General features: G+C 38.2%; 1 protein-coding gene across 1 annotated transcript in view; it reads left to right on the top strand.

Moving 5' to 3' along the window:
• Positions 1–27,274, top strand: part of LOC107717178 (pleckstrin homology-like domain family B member 1) — an 83,151-nt gene that overhangs the window by 32,475 nt on the left and 23,402 nt on the right. Inside the window, exons 5-14 of the mRNA XM_016523855.1 lie at positions 545–670; positions 5,257–6,758; positions 16,984–17,250; positions 17,908–18,054; positions 18,259–18,396; positions 21,389–21,517; positions 24,148–24,303; positions 24,385–24,495; positions 26,127–26,216; positions 26,598–26,702. Of these exons, the coding sequence (XP_016379341.1) occupies positions 545–670; positions 5,257–6,758; positions 16,984–17,250; positions 17,908–18,054; positions 18,259–18,396; positions 21,389–21,517; positions 24,148–24,303; positions 24,385–24,495; positions 26,127–26,216; positions 26,598–26,702 (2,771 nt within the window). The remainder of the gene's footprint in view (positions 1–544; positions 671–5,256; positions 6,759–16,983; positions 17,251–17,907; positions 18,055–18,258; positions 18,397–21,388; positions 21,518–24,147; positions 24,304–24,384; positions 24,496–26,126; positions 26,217–26,597; positions 26,703–27,274) is intronic.

The raw sequence follows: 27,274 nt of genomic DNA, 5'->3' as shown, positions 1-27,274 counted from the left end.
ATATATATATATATATATATATATATATTCAATACTGACTTTTAAATCACTAATATTGGCATATATGGTACCAATATATATAAAAAAGCCAATATATAGGGCAAGGTTTGATTTGATCCATTGAAAATTGATTTATTTGTTTTAAATGATCTTTATATGATAGATGGTTGCATGATAATAAAGATATCATTCACTATAAGACCAGGAATGTGTATTAGGAAAGTAAATAGGGTTAATTTAGATCTCATGTTGACTTTAACTGGCTACATTACCAGCATTTGGCTTGTCTATTTTCCCCTCACTCAGCAAGCCAGGAGTCTGATCCGACACCACAGTGTGAGATTGTGTGCTTGTTCATGTAAAACGGGGGCAAACATTCCTTTCCCCCCTCCGTACCTCTCACACAGCGGTACAAAACTGGTCTAAAACTGCCGGGATCCTAGTCAAGATCATTTAAAATGCCTTCTTCAGGCATATGTTTGATGTAAAGCGTTATGCATTTTCATTCTCAGCTTCATTAAAAGTGGTTTTGGTTTGTGTGCAGGCTGTATGCTGTGTTTCGGCCAATCCGCCTTCTTCCGTTTCAACCACCCTGAGGAGGCTTTCCGAATGAAAAGCATGATGCCTGAGGGAGGACAGACAGCCAGTGTGAAAAACTGGGCCCACACAGGTAATGCAATATCCTACAGGAGAACACACCTCGACAGTAGCATGAATTATCTAATGCTTACCACAACACACTCAAAGGCTGTGCTGTGCAGAACGTCATTTGTGTGGAAAATGCATTCCTGTAGAACCTCAAAACCTTATTTGTGTACTGTCTGAAATCACAAATCACAGAAGAATATGTGACATCCCTGACATATTACTCACTCTGTTACGTACAGATGTGTTTTAGGTATGTTAACATGTTGAAAAAACAAAGAAACAAGCTGTATTTCCTGTGCGAGCACTATACGAAACAGATACAGATTTGGTCTTGCCACATGGCTGAATGGCAAAGTTTGTTTCAGTAGTACAGGTATCGGCTTTCAGCCGGCCCTTACTGCATTTCTGTTTCTAACTGTTAGCAATGCAAGCCTGCCTGGATCCCGAGTTGCACCATGCAACTTTTATGAAGAGCTCATTCCTGTGGGTCTCCTGACAGACTGCTCTACATCTTCCACTCCCACTCACAGTGTTACACAGCAGCCAATGTTTAAACAGAGCATCTAGAATATGTATTGAGTTGTTTTCCTGAATTTTCCTGTTGTGTGGCAGAAAAGGACAAGTATAGCATATAAACACAGCTGGTGCAGTACATTTCCTGAGCTGGTAATAAATTCTCTCCACCATGAAACACTATTTTTGCAAACAACATACCCACTGCATTCCTGTTCAATATTTATTTTTCTTATTTTCCAAGTGCCTTAATGATCTAAAACTACGTAGCTAAAAGAATTTAGATTTTTCAGACTCTATAAATCAGTCTTTCAACAAATTCCAGATGCCAAAAGCACATGGACAGCTTTATGTACATGCCTTTTGTACAAGAACCTTAAAGGAATAGTTCACCCAAAAATGAACATTCTGTCATCATTTACTCACTCTCAAGTTGTTCCAAACAGTTGCTGGTAGCCATTGACTTCCATAGTATGGGAAATATACTATGGAAGACAATGGCTACCAGCAACTGTTCGGTTATCAACATTCTTCAAAATATCTTCAGAAGAAAGAAACTCATACTGGTTTGGAATGACATGAGGGTGAGTAAATTATTACAGTTTTTTTGGGTGGACCATCCTTTTAAGATGCGTGCATCTAAACTCTTGTGCATAAAGCATGTATATAAAGCTGTCCTTGTGCTTTTGGCAACTGATATTTGTTTATAGACTGATTTATAGAGAAAAGAACCCCTTCACACGTTCTCTGTGCCAGAGCTATTTCCTTATCCATCTTTCTTCCAGTCCAGACAGCTTTGTTGGCCATGCACTGCTTATTTAAAGTTGAGGGGTATCTTTTACAATATCTATATTTATTTCACCACCCACCCTGCTCTCCAATCCCCTCCTCACTGCTCCCCTCATATTCTCCCAATATCCGGCTGCCTCGTTACCACACAGCAGGTCTGCTTGAGGTTCTTGATGATATTTCAGTATTACTCAGAGAAGTGTGCAATATAGTCACAGATATGCTTTTATTGCTGTCTTTCTACATTATCCCAGTTATTACTTGGCAACTAAAATAAATATTATTATATTATATTATATTATATTATATTATATTATATTATATGATATATGATATGATATGATATGATATGATATTACATTATATTATATATTATGTTATATTATATTAAGCTAGTATGTACAGCATATCAGCTGTCAGTTTAGAAATTCTCATATAAAATATTTTGAGAAAATTTTTTTTTTTAAATTTAAACTCACAGTCACATCAGTGTCCATGTGAATTTATCTTGAAAATGTGCACTGTTGCTTTAAGTATGTAGGCCCCGCCCCGTGCAGCCAGCAGTCACTCACATCAGCACCGTGGACAGGGGAGGGAGGGGGACTCAGCGATGGTGTAGCGGCGCCAGGCTCACCAAGCCCGGCTGGAATATCTCATCTGCGGCGTTTTATACTCCTGCCTGGGTACCGTGTGGCCGGTACAGCTGGCCTAGGTCTCGAACCGGGATGCGGGAGCCATACTTTTGAAACTGAGCTCGGTTCTGGGTTATAAACCAAACGCAGCGGCTTAGCGTTTCCACAGGCGTGTTCTCATCTGTAAGTACTGGTCGTTATAGAAGCTGTATATGTGTCAGATCGCATACGGACGTAGGCTACTATATGTAGCATATGTATCCTTTTATAGTCGCGACTTGACAAGCTGACATGTATCAGTCACATGAAAGATTGAATTTAGTCTGTCTTTATAATCATTGTATCGGTGTGCTTGTGCTTTCTTGAAACCGTTTCTTGTTCAGTGGGATTTAAATGGAAAATTGAGCCAGAGTAACTGTCAGCTGCTCTGACTTATTTCTAAACCACGACGACTATAAAAAATTAATAAATAACAACATCTAGAAAGGGGGTTGTGTTTTATGCATTATTTGTGAGGAGTTTGAACTGAGAGTGTTTTGTAATCAGGAGAGATTTGTGGGATAGAAACGCAAACACTGAGCTGGTAAGAGCAATTGATCAAGTTTTGGATGTTGTGAAATCAGTTCTGTGACTGACTCAGAATCAGTCTTATGTATACATATACCTATGTAATAAGTTTGATACAGGTTTAAATCGTTTACATCTGGAGTGTTATATGAAAATAATAATAATGTTCTGATGAATTGACAGGGAAAAATCATAAATTTGGCATTATTTTGACATTATTTTAAATATAGTGGATTAGACCAGAAGTTTTCAAACTTTTGTGATGCCAAGGACCTCCAATGTGAAGATTGCTGTACTAGGGATCCTAATGTTATGTGTTTAAACTTGAGGATAAGTATTTTCAGTTAAATTTTATTTTGAATTTAATCAGATTTATTTGAACTGGATTGCTTTTCACTGTAAAAATTGTTCCAAAGCAGAATATTACCATAATATTACTTTGCAGCCCCCTAGCTCCCCCTTGCAGACCCCCTGGGGTTTCCCGGACCCCAGTTTGAAAACCACTGGTTTAGATAATGACCATTTTTACTTTGTAGGTCTGTCTTAGCAGATGAACCATTTACATTGGAGATGGTCTGTTGCCTGAGAGATAGACTGAATTACCAGCAGGGCTGTCTGTGATTTAGCTATATGAGCAGTGAGCACATATTCATTTGACGTTTATCCTCTCAGGCTGGAGCCTGGCAGGCTTTCTCTCTGAATTTCCATTTGGTAACCACTATTTCTACTTGAGCATTCGTCTTTTGTGGGTTTGGCAGCAGTGTTAAACTTGTAGGCTGTTGAATGGGGCTAATGGATTAAATGCATCTCTGCAGTGCCAAAGGAGCTGCAGGTACTTGCGTTAAAAGCTCAGGTGCAGTACTGAGGATAATAGTTGGGGTTAGGCGGGGTGAAGAAGCCAAATGCATCCACTTACTCGTAAGTGCTTTTCCTGTTTTCTGCACTCTGTTGGGCTATCTGGCTAGTGATGGGAATTCTGAATCATTATTGAGAATCGATTCTTTCAAGTTGTTTCAGTTAACTAGTTCAGCATTTTTTTTTTTACATCATGTAGTTGTCATCACATGGTCCCTAACATCTTGACATGGTATTCATGGTCAAGTAAAGATATACGAAAGCACGTATGGCGGATTTATTATGGGTTTTCTATTAAGTTTAAGTCATTAAACCTATATCTCTGAATTTCCATTTGGTAACCACTATTTCTACTTGAGCATTCGTCTTTTGTGGGTTTGGCAGCAGTGTTAAACTTGTAGGCTGTTGAATGGGGCTAATGGATTAAATGCATCTCTGCAGTGCCAAAGGAGCTGCAGGTACTTGCGTTAAAAGCTCAGGTGCAGTACTGAGGATAATAGTTGGGGTTAGGCGGGGTGAAGAAGCCAAATGCATCCACTTACTCGTAAGTGCTTTTCCTGTTTTCTGCACTCTGTTGGGCTATCTGGCTAGTGATGGGAATTCTGAATCATTATTGAGAATCGATTCTTTCAAGTTGTTTCAGTTAACTAGTTCAGCATTTTTTTTTTTACATCATGTAGTTGTCATCACATGGTCCCTAACATCTTTACATGGTATTCATGGTCAAGTAAAGATATACGAAAGCACGTATGGCGGATTTATTATGGGTTTTCTATTAAGTTTAAGTCATTTGAAACCTAAATAATATATGAAACAATTATAAATTCACTTAAATTTATTGGCTGAAGCTTCTGTAAAAGCTGTTTATTAAAAACCAACAAACCATTAACAGAGTCATTAACATATTTCTAGTATGTTTTATTTGTAACATTTCTGCTATTCCACTAAAGTAACTTACTTTTAGCCCAATCAGTCAAATCCTTAAATATTGTCCAACTACTCACTACCAGCTTGTCCATTATTTAAAAAAAAAAAAGACTGTTCTCCAGTGATTTGGTGAGTTGTTGACTCAAAAACCTTTCAATCTAATGTGAGAACAAATCATTCAGAATGGTTTTGTGAACCATTTCCACTGATTCAGAGGAAAGATTTGTTTATTAATCAATTACGGCTACACCTTAACTGTTCTAAAAGATATGGATTTTGATTTTTGTGTATGGCAAAGGCTTATGACTGTTATCTTTTCCTTCAGATTCCGAGAACCTGGTCAATGGGAACCACTCGTCAGGAGTGCCAAAATCTCACTTGGTCTCCAACGAGAGAGTGCGCCCTGAGCACAGTGCCATCGTCAGTTCCATTGAGAAAGACCTTCAGGACATTATGGACTCATTAGTCATGGATGACCCTCAGCCCTCTTCCTCCGAGTCAAAGAAGCCCTCTGGTCAGCCCATCTCCCAGTCTCCCTTGTCCCCCATGTTAAATGGAGGGGGGCGCTTCCTTCTCTCACCCCCAATGAGCCCTGGTGCTATGTCTGTGGGCTCCAGTTATGAGAATACCTCCCCTCCTTTCTCTCCTCTCTCATCCCCATCAGCTGCCAGCAGTGGCAGCTACACCAGTATTTCTCCGAGTGGTTGTCAGGACCAGCTTCACACGCTTCCTCCTGTACCAGTGAGGTCTTCTAGTTACAATTACATCAGCCAGCCACCCATACCTCAGCCACGGACCATACTGCCAAGCTATTCAGGTGGTAACAGTGGGTCAAAGGTGCCTGAGAGTCCCAGACTCCAGCGAAAGGCTCTTTTAGAAGCACCGCCAAGCCCAAAGCCAAGTCGTAGGGGGTTGAACCAAGACAGCTCGGTGGCTAAAACCCCAGACAGCCCCATACAGACTCACATTCTGCCCTCAGTCTCCATCTCTATTGCTCAAACTGATTACCCATCTGTCAGTCGGGTTCCAGTTCCAGGCAGTCCCAGACTGACCCCCAAATTCTCCACTGCATCCCCATCCTCCTCACCTTCTAGCCTTAGAACCAAAACTGCCATTGTTCTACAGGATCGGCCCTCAAGTCCTTTCCGGGAGCAGCCTCAGCCAGATCGCTCCTTGACCTCTAGCCCCTCTAACCAGCTCTCCCCACCCTCACGATCTTTCCAGCCCCCTTTGGACCCCATTGTCCACATCATTCAGGGTGGACCTCCACACCCGCATCCTCGCACATTGCAGCCTCCAGAAAGTCCGCGGCTGGCCCGCAGGAACCTTGAAGGGAGTAGCATGAGGGAGCTTCCCCCTCTTAGCCCCTCCATAGCTCGCAGGGGGGTTCCTGTGCTCCCTGGAGCTCTACCAGGAACCCTGCGGACTCCAGAGAGTCCATCCCCAAGAATGGTGCCAGAGAGTCCCAGACTCAGGCGGAAAGCAGGGTCTCCTACAGAAGAACCATTCAGCCCTCGTGGGATACGTGCTCGTAGTCCTTCACCCACTTCTGGACTGATGGGGGAAGGCAATGGATGGAAGGGCAGTTTTGGGAACTCGCTCTCTTCTGCCTTTAGCCTGGGTTCTCTGCCTGGGTCATCGCCCCGATCCAGTCCCAGGAGCCACAGAAAGATGTCAGCGGGCCACAGGGACCTCCGGATGCCTCACCCTGGTATGAGGGAGCGCAAAAATAGCATCACAGAGATCAGCGACAATGAGGATGACCTTCTGGAGTACCACCGGCGCCAAAGAGAAGAACGACTCAGGGAGCAAGAAATGGAGAGGCTGGTGAGTGAGATGCAGTAGTACCTTTACATGCATTTATATAACACAATATCAAACCAAGTCTTCATACAGTATATCCACTAAAATGACCTCGTCACCAAAGTAAATTGCAGTTAGCTCTGAGGAAAGATCTAACATCATTTGTTTGAAGATGCCCACTTGAAAGCCACATCATAGTATAAAGAATTCTTCTAAGAAATACTCCTTGTCTCTGTTTGTACATGTCAAGTAGAGTGCTGCCTCTGCATGTCTTCCAATGATATGTAAATTGCAAGTTTCTGCAGTTAATATTTTCCAGAAAGTGCACACTGATGGCTGTATCTAATCTTAACACACCTAGCAAGCATTAGCAATTGTGCTTTTGGTGAGAATGCAGGACATTTGGAGGAAATGCTACTACTTGTCTCAGGCAGAACTGACACACTGACTAATCTGCTGTCGTGCTGAGGCAGAGGGCTCTGATTTTACCATGGCAACCCCATTTTTGTTGTCTCTTTTACTGAGAGGTGGGAGGGAACAGTAGACATCTTGGTCCAGTTTGCAGCCCAGAATGAAGCCGCTGAGACAAAGGCCCCTGTGAAGTTTTATATGTGTTTGTGTCTGAAACCGCTCTTGTCTGCTTCCCTTGTAATTACCCATTGTGGTTGTTTATTGCTTTCAGAAAAGAAGGTGATCTAATTGAGCATACAGAGTTATGCTTCAATACTCCCAACAGAGAGTATCTGTAATAAGTTATTCGCTAAGCATGTGCAGTTCTAGTATGCTCCTCCTAGTATGCTTTATTTAGCTTTTTGCTGATAAAATGTGCTGGAATAAATGGCGAAAGAATGAGCTACAATAAATGAGCTTAACATGCCAATGACCTCATCCTCGCAAATGTGCTTGATCTCCAAAAAGGTTCGGTACAAATTTAGACAAACAAGAAATGACCTTTGATTCAGACCTTGTTCTGAAATATTTGCAAAATGTCAAGTGTAAATAGCAAAGAATGTTTGCTCGGTGAAGAAAGATCAGATGTTCTTTAGAAAATGTGACTGTCAGCCATTATATCACTCATTATCAAAACCGTCTGTCTTTGAATTGACTTTCACATAGGTATTTTGACATGGTCTGATGGATTCTGTGGTCCATTAACAAACAGCCCTTATCTGTTCATGCAGTTCTGCAGTTCTATACATCATTCGTCGAGCAAGTCTGCATTTCAATAAAAACATCAGAGTGTGATGCATCTGACGTGCGGATCGGCGACGTTGAGCTCATTGACTGCCCCTTGGCTCCTGCTGAGAAGGAGCGGGAGTCTGCCTAGCATGACAAGCAGAAATGTGCTAAAGGGAGTGTTGCAGCAGGTTTAGATTTTTCTGGCAGCTGACTGTCATAGGAGAGGTCAGGCAAAACATCACGTTACATGGTATGGCACAGAACGCATGGCCACTGCAGGAATCAGGAAGGAGACCGTGGTGTTGACTGCAGTCTGGAGGCTAAATCTGAGCCGCAATGAGCAACGGTGGCGGATTTCAAATCGGATTCTAACAAGGGGTCCTATACTAAGCAACTGGCATTGAGATGAATGCGATTCCTAATGGATAGGTTTTCAGGAGTAGAGGTGTACAGGTTTTTACTAGTAGTGATGCACCTAAATCAATGCAGTAGTGATGTAGCCACCTCTTGATATTTCAGACATACAAATTTTACATATTGCTATTCTAACATCATTTTTGGTCACAGTGAAGTGCATCCACACTGCTGACATTTTTACTTCTTGTAGCTTATCCACGTTGTTGAGATGAATGCGATTCCTAATGGATAGGTTTTCAGGAGTAGAGGTGTACAGGTTTTTACTAGTAGTGATGCACCTAAATCAATGCAGTAGTGATGTAGCCACCTCTTGATATTTCAGACATACAAATTTTACATATTGCTATTCTAAAATCATTTTTGGTCACAGTGAAGTGCATCCACACTGCTGACATTTTTACTTCTTGTAGCTTATCCACGTTATGCGAACGCACCTTCGTAGAAATGCTAATTAAACGCCACTGTCTTGGTCAATGGTTCGGCCGAAACCATTTTTTTTTTGCACTGAATATTCTTGGTTGTTGACATTTGCTCTTTAAACAATATTTAGTGTTCTGTTACAAATATCTGCATATTCTACTTTGTTATTATTTCACTAGTTCACACGTAGTCAGATGCGAATAAACAAAAAGGGCTTTCTTGACAAAAAGTTCTGACTCATTCAGGATGTAGCATATAACCAGAACTTCTGAGATCACCACTCAGCAAACTGTGAACATCTAAATGATTTTTCTTTTTCAAGAAAGTGTATTTTTTCTTCATTTTGTGCATGTACAGCTGAGTAAGTGTGAGCAAGTCCAGTCTCGGTGCATAATTTATCATCCCTAAACTGCTACAAGGCTCCAGAGGGATACATAGTTACCTTAGATACAGCTTTGGCACACACACACTTGGCATATGGCGTCAGTCACTAGAAAACCGTTCTGTAAGTTTGGACGAGACAAGAGGTATTGTAATTCATTAACCCGGCATGCAACTGCGTTTTGACCCAGTAAAGTGCAATTAGAATCTTTTTGATGAAGATAAAAGCAGTATCCTCTGACACACAAGACGCATATGAGCTCCCTCTGGACCATTTTGTTGATGGTTTAATGTGTTTGCTTCCTGGGTTCTTGCAGTTCAGTGTAAAATGAGTTATCTGCTCTGGGACAGATTAATGCTGATTCTCCTCACAACAAGAGAGAGAGAGAGTATTTGCGGAAAAGAGACAGTTAACTGACTCTCTGTTGCACTGATTATCTGGGTCAGTGCAGACTTTACTCATTCTGACCCGGCTCTTGTAATCAAGACAGTGAAGAACAACACTGAGTAGGGCTGTCAAAAAAAAGATACGAATTTCGAATATTTGTCGAAAACATTGCATTCGAATTTTAGGTGTGTGTTAAGGAGGCTGCCTTATCAGTGGCACTTGAGATGTGATGGCGATGTAAGTGTCGTTGCATTATAATGTTTTTGTTAGCCTATCCAGTTGAAGCCACTAGATGCGGCGCTGCTGCGTTGTTTTTTAAAAATAGTGAGGAAAAAGAGAACATCAATGCGGAGAAGATCTTGTTTACATCAAAACTGAAACCAAGCCGTTTACACAGAACACATATTTATCGCATTTTCTAGAGGGATATCTATCACCGTTGTACTTGCGTCTCGCACAAAAGAGCCGCATGTTTAGAAAGCCATGTAAAATTAATGCAAGTTTAACTTTAATTTTTCACAGATAGTCATGTTATCTTATGCTTTGAATAAACGTGCATTAGTAATATTTTTCTCGATGCGCCCTCTTGTGGCCTCAGGAGGGAAGCCAAAAGCTTTTCTTCACCCTAACTGAAATTATGCATTTTAAATTCGAATATAATTTGAATTTTGATCATATTTAAGTACAAAATTCGAATTGAGTTTTTCAGCCATTTTGACAGCCCTAACACTGAGTGCTCTTAGCAACAACACATCGAGTTATATAAAGCAATATTCAAGGATTCTCAAAAAGATCTGTTTGACATTTGCACAGGTGACTTTGTAATCCTGAAAGATACAGATATTGATACTAGAGTTCGATACTTACAGTACATGACAGTCGCTTGTGGTGCTTGATTTCCATTGTTCAGATTAATAAAGTCTTGTGATTTTATTTGTGATGCAAGTCTCATTAGTAGCTATTGTTCAAACTTAATGTTAGAGATTTGAACAAACCCTAAAGTATCAAACTTAATTACATAGATCGTCCCACATGTTTGCAACCAACACAAATGAAACCTCAATTCATCGAGGAGAGTGAACAGAGAATTATGTTTCTTTTCATTTTCCCTGATGGTGTTTTGTCTTTGTGTGTATGACCCTGTGCACCGTTTGTATATGAGAATTGTCCATTTTGGACAGGGGGTATTTTTTTTTACAGTGTAGCAGGAAAATAAATGTGTGAGATAAAATATAAAATCTTCTTCTGCCCTTGAGCAGAGACCCTTCTGTCCCTCCACACTGGTGTTTTTGAGAAGAGCTGGCAGTGAAACTCTTACTGTTCAAAAGTGTGCCAAGGGATTCACACAAGCGGCAGTTAGTTCTGTCCTCCGCTGCATCTCGATGCTCTAAACTTGGCCATGAAATGACACAATGACACAATGAGCCAAAGTGATAAACCTGAAGAGGCCACAGGCCACTCTATATCCTTACCTTTTTAGTGCATTTGTACAGATAACAGGCAAGGTCTAATAGTAACCATTATTTATGTCTTGTTCTTTTTGCCAGGTATCTGAAGGCTTTTAGAGAGGGCCCTGTTTTCTATCTTTGGTCGCAGAGGATAATGCATCCGTTATGTGAATTATATGCCACTATTCTGTACAATACTCAAGTACAAGTTTTCTGTTTATTAGGCCACAAATAGACCTTTATGTGTACTTTCAGACACACAAGGGCAAGTAGTCTTTGAAGACTACAATTTGGATAAAAATAAAAATAAAACTTATTTAGGTTCTCGAATACTGTGTGTTTATTTATGGAGTTATTGATGAGTCAAGGACTAATTTGTATATTTCTCCATGGCATTTTTTTTTTCAAGTTTCCCATGTTTCACAACTGTGTATGTCTAGACATTTTTATCTATTCCAAAAATGTAGGCTGTTTTTCCTCAAACTCTGTGTGAAATTAGAGGTCCCCATCATTTTGGAGTGCACCATGAACAGATGCATCTGGTCCTGTTGACTTGGCTTGTGGTAATGTGCTGTTTTTCAAAGACATTCAGTAAGAATGCAGTTGTCTATGTTGTTTAAAATATCACATATATAAGTGTCGTCCCAGGATGTTTACTGGAGGACTTAATGCTACTGTGCTTGATTTAGTCTGTAGTCTGTGTTTGAAAATATTAGGATGTTTTTCACACTGTGGGTTTTCTGCAGGCAAGCTTTGAAAAGAGGAAAGAGAAAGACTTATTTATTCCTCCGTGAACATTCATTCATTCATTCATTCTATCTGTATCTATAAGGAAACCATTTATAGGTTTATTTTCCCAAAAGTGATAGTGTGAGTGACATTGGCTCAACCAGTGGCATGAGTTTGGGGTGGGACTATCCATTTGTTCAACCAATGTGTGTGTGTGTGTGTGTGTGTGTGTGTGTGTGTGTGTTTTTAAGAAGAATAGAGGGGGGAAAGTATATTTTATAGTTATAGTTTTTCAACATGTGAAAAAATAATATTTAATATAAATATTTGATGTTTAAAAACTTATTTTTATATAAATTTTATTTAATGGAAAATATATACAAATAGGCATGTGACAGTGCTGAGAGCTCACAATATCACACTTTAAAATCTTTTGGATGTTTGTTTTGGATAGCCAGAACAGAAGCGACTGAAGTCTGTCTGGTTAAAGGTATTCAAGCAGTCCGGGCATGTCACAGCAGTAAGAGTCGCACCGTGACCCTGTCACACATTTAGAGAGAGAAAAAGGTCAGGAAGAGCAGGAGAGAGCCTCTGACATGACTGGGGGTTTGAGAGGCTCTGAAAAAGGATTTGAGGAGCTGTAGGTTTGTGTGTGTGTCATTCCAGACAGAGGGAAGACAGTGGAATGTAAGAGCTGGGATCAGAAGGCAAAGTCCATGTCTCCTGAGCTCTGATTGGTCCTTGTGTGGTTGGAATGCATAAAAATGTGTGAGCGGAAATAAAAGAGCTGGAATGTTTCTCCAAATGTCATATCTCAGTTTTTGTTTGGGCTTCCAGTATTACTAATAACCGTTTATGTTCAATACCTGAGATATTTTCACTTTGGATACGTTCGTACAGCAGTTGAATAGGGCCCATTATTTTCTCTTCACATGACACAGAATTTAAATTTTTTTTAATTTATATTTTTTTCTATTTGACGGTATGAATCGGACATTTTTAAATTCCCAGGACTCTTAAACAGCAGTAATTTTCTGTTTTCTTCTTCTTCTACTTCTACTACTTTTTCTTTTTAGTCAGGGAAACCGATCTGAGGTTCTTTTTTCGTATTTAATTCATATTTTTGTTCTTAAACACTGAATGTCATCAGTTTTGGAATTAATATGATTTTTACATCAATCTACATTTGCATTTAGCATAATATTGCGGTTGATTTACTTTTAAAATAATTCATGAATTACACTATATTAAGTATTGCACAAAAAAAGGCAAATATAAATATATGCATATATTTAAAATATATTAATATTATTCGGTAAGTTATATTTATTATAATAATTGGTTGTTATTATTATTGGATGTACACTATTGATCAATGGCTTTGAGCAACAACAGAAAGTAAATCTAAAAGTTATTAGACAATAAAGAGCAATGTTAATGATAATTCAGAGATTTAAGAATGGAACTTCAAAGTTTTTATCATTTGATATAAATTGTATATAATATCAATTACGTGTTAAGTTATATTATTGAAATTTGAGCATCATGCCAAGTTAGGAAAGTTGTGTAAAGATCATTTTAACTTCTTATTTAACTAGATTAGAGTAGAAACTCAGAATTGGCCACTTTACAGATCAGTGTAAATAGAACCATTGCCATTTTCCTGAAATGGTCACACCTGAGTGAGAAATGTGCCTTTAAGACACACGCTCACCAAAAACTCATAGCAAAGTGGGGAGATTTGTAAACAGAGAGCTACGTCTGTTCATTGCTGTCATCTGGAAAGTATGAAGTGCTTAACAGTTATCCTAGTGGAAACCATCTATATTTTTCCATTTGGCATTCAGCAAGTAGCATTTGACTGAATTGTAATTTTCACATTAACCAGTCTCAAAGAGAACATCTGACCAGCACCCACACAAACGGTGTTGTTGTTTAGTAAGCACTGACCCCTGAGTGGGTTACAATGAATGGTGTTAAAACTTGCGTCTGGGCCTCCCCTCCCGTGTGTTTCAAAACCTTGATGGATAAAACAAGACATCCATTTCAATAAGCCTCTGTGAACATTGAATCATATCATCATTAGCAGCCACCAGCAGAGAAATGAGCCAGATGTAGTGCGATCATACCTACCGGGACAAGCTGTGAGAAAACGGACCATAGAGTGTATGTGTGTGTGTGTGTGTGTGTGTGTGTGTGTGTTGGAGGCGGAGGGACTAGGGGCTTTATTTGTTCATCTGTCTCAGCGTGTGTGTGAGTTCTGGAGAGCTACTCAATGAGGAAACATCTGAGAGAACCACAGGACTCTCTCTAACTAGTGTGCTACTTTTAACACGTCACCATGAGGGTAAGTGAGTGGTTTCCATTCCATTCTTTTATCTGAGTTAGTTTTACTGCGCATATAACGTGTATTTAATCCAAATGTACCATAAACTAGTGTTTAATTACTAATATTGTACTTTTACACACATTAGTCTGACTTACAGTGTGTTGTCATATATTGGTATTTACATATAGGTATTTAGTCGTATTCCCTCATGTGTTGTATTAGCACTCCTTTACAGCTCAATTAAACAACGTATTGCTTTAGAAGTGTTCAGGTAGCGCTGGCTTTGATTGAAAACATTCATCAAGCCTGGCTGTAAACTCCAGGATCAGAGGCTCAACAGGCCTGGATGGAAGCAGATCAAATGATTAGACTCCCTCCTACGGTTCCCTCAGCCTCTGTGTGTTTCAGAGCACTTTTAATACTCAGGGTGTGCCATGATCTTAAACAATTTCCTTCCCCTAGGGGGACCAGCTAATGACAACTACAGAGGGCCCTTTTAAACTCGTAAATGAGTGTTGTGCACATTGGGGTCTGTCGTAGTCCTGGTCTAAAGTGGGACTAAACGTCTCTTTTAGAATTGAGAACATCTGTGTTCAAGGTCTTGACAGTTTTTGATCGAAAAATCTCTAAAAATGGGAGATGTTGCTCTTGACCCTTAAGCAGAGATAATTAGCTGTTACAGTATACAGCAATTATTGGTGCAAATTGTAGTTGACGAGAAACTTTCTGTGATATCACCTCTTCAGTATTAGAAGGGTGTTTGGGTTGTTACGGAGCCTGGAAGCCTGAGGAATGAAAGCAGGGGGGCTTTTCATAATTCAGACGTGTGATTTTCTTGATGAGACAGCCTTGTCAGGTGAAGACATGTTGATGTGGTTCTGATAGGTGATTGAACATTCTTTTCATCATTTCATATTTTTAAGTGATTTATGTCACAGTGGATCAGTTTCAATGGTCTCTCTGAGCCACCTATTTAAATTCAAGCTAAAATCATTTTCATTTGGTAATTTGGATGGAAGATTTTGGTGCTTTTTGATATAGAAACATCTCTCTGTCTGTGATTCGGTAGTTTGATGGGAAAGGGCCATGGGAACAGTCTGAACCGATTCCCCTCAGCCATGTTTCTCGTTTCAGTGTGATCCTGGAGATTCGGGGGGGCTGATGATTACAGGTTGAGCTAATTAAGGGTTTGTAGAATACTCATCACAGTCCTCCACAAATCACACTGTGCTCATCTAGTAGTCTCTAGAGCACATCAAAGAGAGCACACACAACCTGCTGGAGTACCAGCATGCCTCTTTTTGTTTATCTTCCTTTTCTGCCTTGGATTTAATCATGTGCAATTATTTTACATCCTACAGCAAGGTTTTGTAGTCAAGGTTTGTGATGGAGCGGCTCGAGAGAGATTGATATTTTATGAAAATTAAATATGTATTTTAAATGTATACTACCATTTAAAAGTGTGGGGTCAGTAAGATTTCTTAAAGTTTTATATACTCGCCAAGGCTGCATTTATTTGATCAAAATAGAGTAAAAACAATAATATTGTGATATATTACTAGAATTACTAGCATTTCTTAAAATCTCAAAAGGAAATATTTATTAAGTAATTATATAATTTAGATCCTAGGATAAAAGTTTGTAAGATAATAAAGAGATAATATACAGATTATGGTAAGTCTGTGTAATATTCACATATTGACATAGTGAAAAAAAATATAGTAAAATGTATTTGAAATTCTTTTGTGCTATTTTTTTTGTGCTAAGTATACTACAAATACATTTGCATATTTATGTGCTTAATAAAAATACCCTGCAATTGTACTTTTGGTATACTAAACTGGTATACTTAAAGTCTGCTAAATTGGAACAACTAATTTTGTGCTTAATGCACTTTAATTGTGTGGAAATAGTGTTGAGGTCCAACTAAAGATATACTTAAGAATATTTGATTGTGCTAAAGTGGAACTATTGCAATGTATACTTCAGGTACACTTTAAATATCTTGCATTTAAAGATGATATTATACAGTGATCATACAATCCTTATTAATAGTGATATTAAAACACATTTTAGGCATAAGAAATGTGCATTGTACTATAAAGAAATTCTCCAAATTAAGTTTAATTATTATTTTATACCAGTAAGTCTTAAGTGATATGTCAGAAAATATGTTAATGGATTTGAAGTATACTTAGAATGAAATACATGAATTTTAAATAAATCATGTCATATGATTTTATACTAGGGGAGTGTCAGCCAATCATTGAATGTCATCAAGTATATTTAAATTCCCGAGCGCTCATTGTTCTCACAGTAGTAACTCAATGCCTAGCTGCATAATTTAACAAGAAACTGTACTTGCATTAATAAATTGCATTCATAGAACCCCAAAACCATTGTTAAATGCATTTTTCCACACAAAATATTACAGCCAATTTTATAAGCATTTCTAGATATTAACATATCGTAAAAACATTAAAGTTTATTTTTTCCATTTGCGTACCATACAGACTGTGTTACTCAGCAGAGTCGGTGCCTCAGTCTGGGGCAAATGGCATGTAATGGCCAAAGGTCACACTGAGAATGTGTCATTGAGGTGGGCCCGACTCACTTAAGAGGGCAGCTGTTACCACATTCAGACCCCCCAGGCTGACATTACATGAGTTCTGTGTAGTTGCGTAGTTTTTTCAGTGTCTGCCGTAAGAGAGGGCCTGTTCTGACAAGCGCTGGGTGTTTGTATGTGCTGAAAGCAGGGCCGCGTCCTCTCGCTTGAGGACAGGGTCCTGATAAGAGTCTCTCCAGACAGTGGCGCTTCTGTTTATTTCCTCTCCTCTCTTCAGATCTGCATCAGTAGGATGCTGAGTGCCAGAGGCTGGCGCAGAGGAAACTAGATAACGTGAGGGAAATGTTTGCCACCCCTGACTCATCTAATAGCTCATCTCTGTTGTGTTTTAGGAACGGCAGCGGCTGGAAACAATCTTGAACCTCTGTGCCGAGTATAACAAGGGAGACGGGCCGGCGGGAGATCTGGGGCTTGGCTCAAGGGACGGGCTTAACGTCAGACGTCCTTCCTTGGACAGTGTGAGCAGTGCTTCCCTAAGGGTGACGCAGAGACATCGTCAAAGCCAAGAGGAGAACCTGAAGGAGGACAGCAGTAACACTGAGAGTGCACAGCAGGACGGACGGACCCCACCAGCTCTGCTAAATGGACAAAATGGACAGGTCTGATTCTTTTTACTTCTTTAAATAAGAACAATTGTGGTATATATGTTTTTACTATTAACAATGTTAGTATCTACCTTTTTAATCAATTATACAATATTAATGTGCTTTTCGTATTACATATTTGTATTATTACACTACAGTTTAAAAGTTTGGGGTCAGTAGTGTTTTTTGGATGAAATTAATACTTTTGTTCATATTTTTATTCAAAAGTGACAGTAAAGAAATTCATAACATTACAAAAGATTCCTATTTCAAATAAATGCTGTTCTTTTGACTTTCTATTTATCAAGAAATCATGAAAAAATGTATTACGGTTTTCACGAAAATTAAGTCCCACAACTGTTTTTAACATTGATAATAATAAGAAATGTTCATATTAGAATGATTTCTGAAGGATCATGTGACATTGAAAATTCAGCTTTGCCATCACAGGAATAAATTGCATTTCAAAATATATTAAAATAGAAAACAGTTATTTTTAATTGTAATAATGTTTCACAATAGGACTGTTTTACTGTATTTTTGATCAATAAACTGCCTTGGTGAGCATGAGAGACTTCAAAAACATTACAAAAGAACTTACTGACCTCAAACTTTTGAGCAATAGTATATGTAAAAAGTAAATCATATAAACTGTGTGTGAATTGTATTTAGGCAGAGGACTCTCTGGGATCGGGCAGCGTTGGCCGTCTGGAACTGGGATACCTGGAGGAGGAGCGGGTTCGAGTGCTGGCAAAGGTAGATGAGCTCAAAGCTCGAATCACAGAACTGGAGCAGCAACTTCAGGAGTCCAAACAGGAGGTGAACCACTCTCATAAACATTTTTATATAGCTAGTTAAATACACTGAAGGATACACAGGAAGTCCTTTCCTAATTATAGTGGATAACAGTTGGAAGCAGAGGGAAGTGATGCATAGTGGAACAGAGAATGTCAGATGGAGCTCTTGGGTGTGTTTATGTGGCCTGTGTGAGAATTGCTCTATCTGATATGTTGATCTGGACAGGCGGAGATGGAAAGAGCTCTGCTGCAGGGAGAAAGACAGGCCGAGCTGGAGCAAATTGAGGCTGAGACAGAGATTATCAACCAGCTGCAGCGCAAACTCAGTGAACTGGAGAGCACCATTCAGAGAGAGAAAGACAAGGTAGGATACACACACCAAATAAAAGTTCACAGAATGTAATTGTCCATATTCTGAACATATTTAGGCATTCATTTTACATGTAGAAGTAAAAATGTTTCCATAAAGGTGTGGTCTTATTTAGCATTGCTTAGGAATCCACATCATCTCGAATTTCACATGAGGGTGAAAGATTTCCCCACGCAGATTTCGCAACTGGTAGGTTGGTCGTAAAATTGCCATGTTGACCAACAGAAATCTGCTTGATTTAAAAGTGACTTCATTGTAAGCTGTTCTTCATATGTATACACTATTGACAATAGACAATTTTTTGCTTGTGAAATATCGCCGAAATGTGAAATTTTGAAACTTCAAATGCCCAAACTGACTGTTTTGTGTTTTATACTGTTGAGCCTCTTTGGACTGAACAGCCTTTTCTGGTCTCTGACATTCCTTAAAGGCATGCCATTCTGCTGGATGGCCACTCAAGGCCCATTCTGGTCTCGATTGCCATCCCCAGGTAAAAAAAAAATAAAAATAACTAAAGAGCGACAGTGCTCATCCAAACTAGCCAAACTGCTTCCCATTACATCTGGTCATTCTACATTCTACAATAGAGGATCTGAAGATGATAGTCACATTTAAATGCAGTTCACTGGTTTTGTTTGGGCAGAAAGCCAAGGTTCTGTCTAGTAATCAAGCATTCATTCACAAGAGGTGTTGTCTTTTTCCTCTCCTTTTGTGGTGGTTCTCATCAGGTCCTCTACAATGCTTGGCAACACTAACAAGCCTTCATTAACCTCTAATCTCCTCACTGCTTTTTTCCGCACTGACAGTCTCTCCGTTTCTTCTGCTCGCCCCCTCGGGTTCAAAACTGTTTAGCTTAGCAAAACTCAGGCTTTGGGATTAGCGCACTGGCTATGAGGGACAATAGCTCCAGTGGTGCAAGACTCTGACTTACAGTGGGTGCCTTTTAGAAAGTTTTTTTCTGCACGCGGTTTCAGAATTCCAGCTTTTATTTCTTATCCATCAGATTCTGGGTTTCTCTGGGTATTTTAGTCTCCTTTTTCGATTCTGCCAAGTGGAGATATCCTTAAAGGAACAGTTCACCCAAAAATGAAAATTCTGTCATTATGCCTTTTGTTATTATGGACTTACTTTCTGTTGAACGCAAAATGGGAAATTTTGAACACTGTGCTCGGCGTTCTTTCCCATAAATTTTCAGTGAATAGGAAATGAAACTTTCAAACTTCAAAAAGGATGCAAAACAACATAAAAGTATCAGTACGACCAATGCACTTTATATTCCACAAAAAGTTATGTCTTGACGACATTAGGGGTCTTACTTGGGAACCCGAATCACCTCTGAGTTTAAGAGAAAAGGCCAATGAAAATTGGCGAGTGGATTAAGATAGATTAAGAAGATTAAGATAATGTTTATATTAACATCTTGATTTTCTGTAAAGCTGCTGAAATGTCATTTCAATATTTAATTTTTTATTATGCTTGTATGATACTTTGCACCTTTTGAAGCTTGAAAGCTCCAGTCCCCATTCATTGCAATTGCTTGGAAAAAAGCAACAAAAATAGTCATTTTGTGTTCCACAGTGGGGGGGAAAAAACTCAAATGGGTTAATAATGACATGGGCAACCAAACAATTTTCATCTTTGGATGAAGTATTCCTAAAAAAATGTAATGATATATATAAATATAAATATATATATATGAAGATAAATATATTTTATTCAAAGATATTGCAGTACTCTGGATTGCAAGAAGGTTTATATATATATATATATATATATAAAACAGGAGTGTTCATTCAGATCTTTATTGATCTGTTTGTTTGCTTTGAACCCATTGGCTACCACCACGCTCATGTTACCAGACCGGCTGTAATTTGTACTAGATTGATCTTGACTGCAAACAATCTGTGCAGTGTTTGTGCAAACATGGAAAATTCCCCCATAAACCTTGAAAATGGCTTTTTAAAGTTCTTTAAACAGAATCTGGTTCTGTCTGTGCTTTGATATATTGATGTTTTGACATGCCTTGAATGTTCTCATATTGGTCTGGAAAAGAAAACCATGCATGAATGCAATGTGCAGTAGAGTAGCTCAACATCTAGCCTTAGAAATATCCGAGGACTAACTATAAAAAAAAACAAAATCTGATGCATTATGATGCTATTGCAAATCTTTCTTTTTATGATAAAAGAAAGAAAAAAGGCCAGCTTCAAACTAGCCGACGATGCCAAACAAATCAATTCTTGCCATCTGATATAGCATAATATCATCTAAAAAGCACATACCAGTGGAAATTCATTACATCTGAAGTCATTGACCAAGAAATGCCTGAGAACAGAAGTCTGTTTGCCCCTGTTGATGGCCTACAGTCCAGTGCCACGTAGTTCATAGTATTTTATTTCCTCAAAAGCCTTAATTTCTTTTCGACTGAAGAAAGAAAGACATGAACATCTTGGATGACATGGGGGTGAGAAAATTATGAGGAAATTTTAATTCTGAAGTTAACTAATCCATTAAGGCCTGTTCACACCAAGAACGATAACTATAAAGATAACTATATTAGCGTCCACACCAGCGGACGATATCATCTGTTTGTTCCATGCGCACACTAGTCTGCCGCTTTAAATTCTTGAGCTCCTTATAGCAGGACTGATTCTGATTGACTGTCAATGTTTTTATCATTCATCAGCTGGAAAAAAATCGTTCTGAAAGTGATTCCAACGATATCGTTTCTCTGTGCCTTTATCGTTATAGCTGTGGTGTGGTCTCTGTGGTGTGCTATTCTTTAATATTGAGAAAGATTTTTAGAACTATATCTTTATCGTTATCTTTATAGTTATCGTCCTTGGTGTGAACAGGCCTTTAGAGTTCATCCTTTCTGGCTCCACCCACTCTGTTGTGAACTCTAACCACGGACGCTTCTGCATGGCGTGGATTTGAGCTGTGTTCTCTTTCTCTCCCCTCCCCGGATGGTGTGTTTTCTTTCTAGGAGAAGGCTAATGTTGAGGCGGAGCGGGAAGCCCTGAAGAGGCTTCAGGATGAGTACAATGAGTTGACGAGCCAGCTTCATAACTGCCCTGAGTCTCTGAGGGAGCAGTTACAGGAACAACTCAAGAGGGTCAGTGACCATCAGGAACATCAGCACTTTTAGAACTGCTTCCGTCCCACAGTCCTGGCTTTATAAACCCCACTTTTCAGATACACATTCCCAACTAAGCTCCTTTGGGTTGTCTATACACCGAATTAGGGTTGGGTATCGTTTGGGGTTTTTTCGATACCGGTGCCAAATCGATACTGCCTAAACGGTGCCTGAACCGATACTTATTAAAAAAATAAATAAATAAAAATTCCCCCCAAAAATGTTGGATTGGCCATTAGAATAGAAATAGAATAGAGAGTGCAAATGTTAGAGGGTCTAGTTTTTTAATTAAAAAAAACAAGCAGATAAAATTAGAAGTAGCATTAGAATAGAGAGTGCTATTTTTCACGTGCGGTGCCAGTGATGATGCTTCTTACGTCCGTTTTGGAGAACCAGAGGACAAATATTTCAAGCGATCGCTCAGTCATGGCACTGAATTGAGGCACCGAAATCTGCGTTCTGATTCGGTTCTAGTACATACCGGTTACATAGGTACCGGTGCCATATTGGTACCGGGTTTCGGTACCCAACCCTACACCGAATCCACCATGATGATCCTAGTAGAACCATTATTCCATGTTTATTATTATTAAGAATGATTTCTGCTGGGAACATCATGTTTTTATTCTTGTCTGCCTTAGTTTAGTGCACTGAAGAAAGTGTCTAAATTCCTTATGGGAGGTAAAGTGGTGTTAATTGGTGAAATTTTGCATGTTTTCGACATTTTTGGATGTATTGAGGTTTCTTACATGCTACTGTCTGCTGCCAAAATATTAATAACACTTAACAATGTACTAATCTATTAATGCAGAAACTAACGTAATGCTAGTTTTGTTTTGATACCTCTCACTTCTCTCACATGATTATTTCCCTCAAACCAGTTAAGCAAAAACCCCATCCAGTCGATTTCTTTGGTCAAATCAATCATGCCGTCACAAGTCAATAAAAGCTCAGTTTAGAAAAATCAAGAATGAATCCGATCACGACAAACATGCTATTTATCTAGAAGTGCAACCAGTGTTATTATAAGGTAAAGGTTAGGGTTAAGGATAGGGTTAGGGTCAGTATTTGTTTAAGTATTATATAGGCAATCAGCTGTTATTGACATGCCCAATAAAATCTTTAAAATCGCTAAAGGGTGAAAAATCGGGCTAATATCGTGCAGTGTGAACTCGGCATTAGCTTGTTTAGGGGAAAATTATGCATTTCTTTCTATATACCCGTTACAACCACCTGGCTCTGGGTGAAGTAACATTACCAAAAGGGGAGGCCACACAGAAGACTTAAGTTTAACAAATAAACATTTAATCAAGAATAAATCAAATAATACAAAAGTTAAGTACAAGTACAAAGAAAGAAAGAACGAAAGAAACAAACAAAAGAAAACAATCCAGGGCTGGAGAGGGAAGATGAACGGCAGCCCAGTCCAGGTTCCCACTGCTCTCTGAATCTCTGTCTTTTAAACCCAAACGCCAAATCACAGGTAACACTCCACACCTGTACCTGACGCTCGCGCTGAAGGAGAGGCAAAACCACGGAACACCACCACCTGGTGGACAAATATTAGAAAGAACACACTGAGCCGTAACAATACCACACAGATTATGATACTTTGGCCAAAAGATATTTTTGCAATGTATTTTGATTTGATTTGTGTAAAAAGACACAAAAATACAAAGCATACCAGGAAGTCTCTGTTTAAAATATGAAGAAATATCATATTTATTGTGGTTTGCATAGTTGAAGGAATCTCATCGGACAGTGCTCGGGCAGTGTTTTTGATGACTAGCCCTTTTTGCAGGCAGAAATATCCCAAGGGTTGCACGAGAGAGAAGTGATGTCATGTGCGCACTGAGCCTTCAAGCTTCACAGTGTCAGAAATGCTTTGATGAATTGACAGCAAGGGTTAGCCAGTGTCCTTGAGATCTGTATATAGAAATGACAAGACTTTTCATAAGATGAATTTATGATCTGAAGTCTCAATGTCATTCCTCTTTTTTCAGTCTTTCCTAGTTTTACCGTCCCAGCTGACTGTTTAAATGATGTTTGATGTACTTGGGTTTCAGTTGTGTGTATTATGATAGATCTTTAAGGATTCTGGAAGAGTGTATTATTTCCACACAGACCTGAAATTACTGCAGGAAGTCTTTAAAATTATATATAAACCATAAAAAAATATCTTAAGAATATGTAGAAATTGTATATATTTTAAAATGTATTTCTAAATATGGTTTATGTAATATTAAATTAATTAATGTTACCCATACCTGTTTCTATACCAATCATTTTCAATAATTGAAAAGAAAATTAATTATTTATTTACATTTAAATAAAGAATTAATGACTATAAGTAGTATTATTAGTAAATGTTTATTTAATAACAAATAATTTAGTTAATATTTTAATCAAATACATTTTAAAGTATTTTTACTTTTTGGATTGTATTTGGATAAGGTTTACAGACCATGTTGCATAACGTTCCTACTGGTTCCTCCCTGTGGCTTTTTAAGCTTACTCAGCTTGACTGCTGCAGAGCATGCTTAATGCTGTCATTTTATGGGATGCTTTGACTAGTGTTTGACCCTATACTTGGATGTACGTGTGTGTAGGAAGCTGAGACCATTGAGGTTGCAACTAAGCAGTTTGAGGACTTGGAGTTCCAGCAGTTAGAGAAGGAGAGCAGTCTAGAGGAGGAGCGCGAGACCATCACCCAGCAGCTGCTGCAGGACAGAGCTCAGTACCACAGCAGCATCACCAAAAGAAAGGTAAATGAAACTTAGACACATATAATAAAGCATGGATGCACCAAGAGCATCTCAACCTAATGTCCAAATTGTTGTTTCCAGGAAAAAGTTGTGGCATTGGAAAGCCAGGCCAGTCAGTTGGGAATACAGGCCACTCAGGAGTGTGAGAGACTGGCCAAGGACAGAAGTATGACCTTGCAACTGCTACAGAAGGTACAAGAAATGAAAATGACTTCCTATATTCACTTTTAATGTTCTTGCTCATTTTAAGAGCACTTTAGGATGAGGACTTGCACCAAATTTCTCCAAAACCTCTTCCATATCAATGTCTTCGTGGTTGCTTGGTAAAAAAAGACCAACTTTTTCAAAAGTTTAGCATAAAATGATTGAATTAAAATCTGTGCGTTGGGAAATAACTAACTAAAAGTACTCATTTGAATTAATTGGTTTGTTTGGATAGTTTGTGTAAATGAACCGTGTCACTGCCCACCCTTACAAAAAAGAAGTTTATTCAAGTGTGCTATTAGTATACTTCTTCTAAAAGCAAAAGCTTCTAAAAAATAGGAAAGTATACTTTCAGTCTACTTTTTATGTAGTTCTCAGAAATGTGCTTTATGTACTTCTCAGAAGTATACTTAAAATGACAAGTATACTTGACTTATACTTAGAAAAAGAAAAGTCTATATAGAAAAAGTCTATATATATTTGAGCTATAGCTACTTGTGCTCCGGGAATCCATGTTTTCATTGTTGTATGGTAGGGGGCGCTATTATACATCTTCTGTACAGAAACAAGCCAAGAAGAAACCGAATCCACATGTAATGTCACACGATCAGACATAAAACAGCATCAAAACTGTGTAAAGTTACTGTCAAGCTTTGGGGTGTTGATCGACTCCATCTACATTTTGATTATCATTCTGAATCCAATTCATAGTCTTTTTTCAGCTTTTTGTTCAAAATGTTATTTCTTTTTTTAATTTTTTTTTTATGAAACTTACCCACATTCAAGTGTTTACAAAAAAGAATGCATGAAGCTAGAATAAAATGTTTTTGTTTACAAGCAAATACCCCGTTCTTTCTTTTGATGTTTGTATGTTCAGATAGCCTATTCATATAGCAAAATATATACAAATTAATACCTAAATAGGGACATAGTAGTATACTTAAAGTATGATGTAAAGTTCACTTAAAGAAAACTTACGAGTATAATTGCAGTATAAAACTACTAAACTAGTAGTTTACTGAGACTATACTTCTGAGTGTACTAAAAATGCTACAAGTATTTAATTAGTAAATAGTATACTACTAGTACACTGATATTTGTATACTTACTACATAAAGTATACTTAAAAATATACTGGAACTTTACTTAAGTATAAAATAAACTTGAAGTATGCTTCTTTTTGGTAATTGCAAATATTTTTCTAGTTTTATTAGTTTTCAGTTGAGATCATGATTGTTTTTGTTCCATATAAGTATTGCTTTGATTTGATTATAAAAAACAAAACAAAACATTCCTATTCAAAATGTTTTGGGTCAGTTAGATTTATTAGTTGGGTTAGATAAGTGTCTTATGCTCACCAAGGCTACATACATATTTGATCATAAATACAGTAAAAACTATTGTGAAATATTATTATAATTTAAAATAACTGTTTTAAATTTTCAGCAGCCATTACTCAAGTCTTTAGTGTCACATGATCCATCCGAAATAATTCTAATATGATTTAGTGCTCAAGACATTTCTTGTTATAATCAATGTTGAACACAGTTGTGCTGCTTTATATTTTTGTGGAAACATCATACTGTTTTTAACTGATTGACTTGGAATCTATGTTTCAGGAAAAGGAAAGGCTAGCTAATCTGGAGAGAAGATACCAGAGTTTAACTGGTGGAAAGACGTTCCCCAAAAGCTCCAACACTATAAAAGAGGTAAGCAGAACTGTCATCAAATGCTTCATGAGCCTGTTATGCTAGGCTACAAGATATAACTGCTAAATATTTGCTCCCCTGCTTGAAATTAGAATGTATTTGTTGGTTAACGTATTTTTTAAATGTTTAGTTTTTTCCAAGTACAAATGGGACCTTCAAATGGTTGATGGGGACCCGTAGTATGTTTCTTAGCAAACATTTTGCAATCCATCTTTGTAGTTTGGTTTTCTTGGGCTAGGAAAGCTAAGGTTTAGCTTTGTAGCCAGATGTTCCTGGTAGCATATGCGTCCCCTGTGCCATCCCATAACATTTTGGTTAGCGAAACAGGAAATGAAATCTTTTAGACTCAGGATATGGTTTGACTTATAAACCTCCGCCCAGGATGTGCTTCACATCAGCGAGGCTGACCTGTTAGACGATGACCACCCCTACTCCTCCCCCTTTCATGCTTCCTCATTCCACTCATATCCCATGGTGCCTCAGGAGGTAACTGAACTAACTGTCGATGCATGCAGCCTGGAGCGTGCTCTGAGAACATGCCAGTACAGAGCATCTCAATTTTTGTTGCCTTATGGAGAGCAATTGACTTGTTGGGATCTCATGTTTGCAGGCTTCCAAAGACAAATCACACTTCCTCTGAAGTTTTGGAAGAGGTTTATTGATTTTGTATGCAGCCAAGGCGCTTAGAAAAAGTTTCACATCAACACATCAAGTGTTAGGAAATAGCTAACAAATTTTGCCATTTGAGTGAATTGGTTTATTTAGATTCAGCAAATGATTTACAGATAAATTTTATCCACTGTGTTTTATTGTTTTATTAGATTTATAACTGAGATCATAATTGTTTTTGTTCCATGTAAATATTGCTTTGATTACACAACAAAAAAGTGAAAGAATTATCTTTCTTATATTATTGTGAAAGAAATATCGTATGCTTATGTTAAGGCTTTATACATATTTAATCAAAAATACAGTAAAAAAAGGAATATTGTGAAACATTATTAATTAATTAATTGATATATATATATATATATATATATATATATATGTATGATTAA

The sequence above is a fragment of the Sinocyclocheilus rhinocerous genome, unplaced genomic scaffold (genome assembly GCF_001515625.1).
Source record: "Sinocyclocheilus rhinocerous isolate Xijiao unplaced genomic scaffold, SAMN03320098_v1.1 scaffold3738, whole genome shotgun sequence".
NCBI lineage: Eukaryota > Metazoa > Chordata > Actinopteri > Cypriniformes > Cyprinidae > Sinocyclocheilus > Sinocyclocheilus rhinocerous.
Note: the sequence above shows the minus strand (reverse complement) of the source record. Positions and strands in the feature narration are given on the sequence as shown.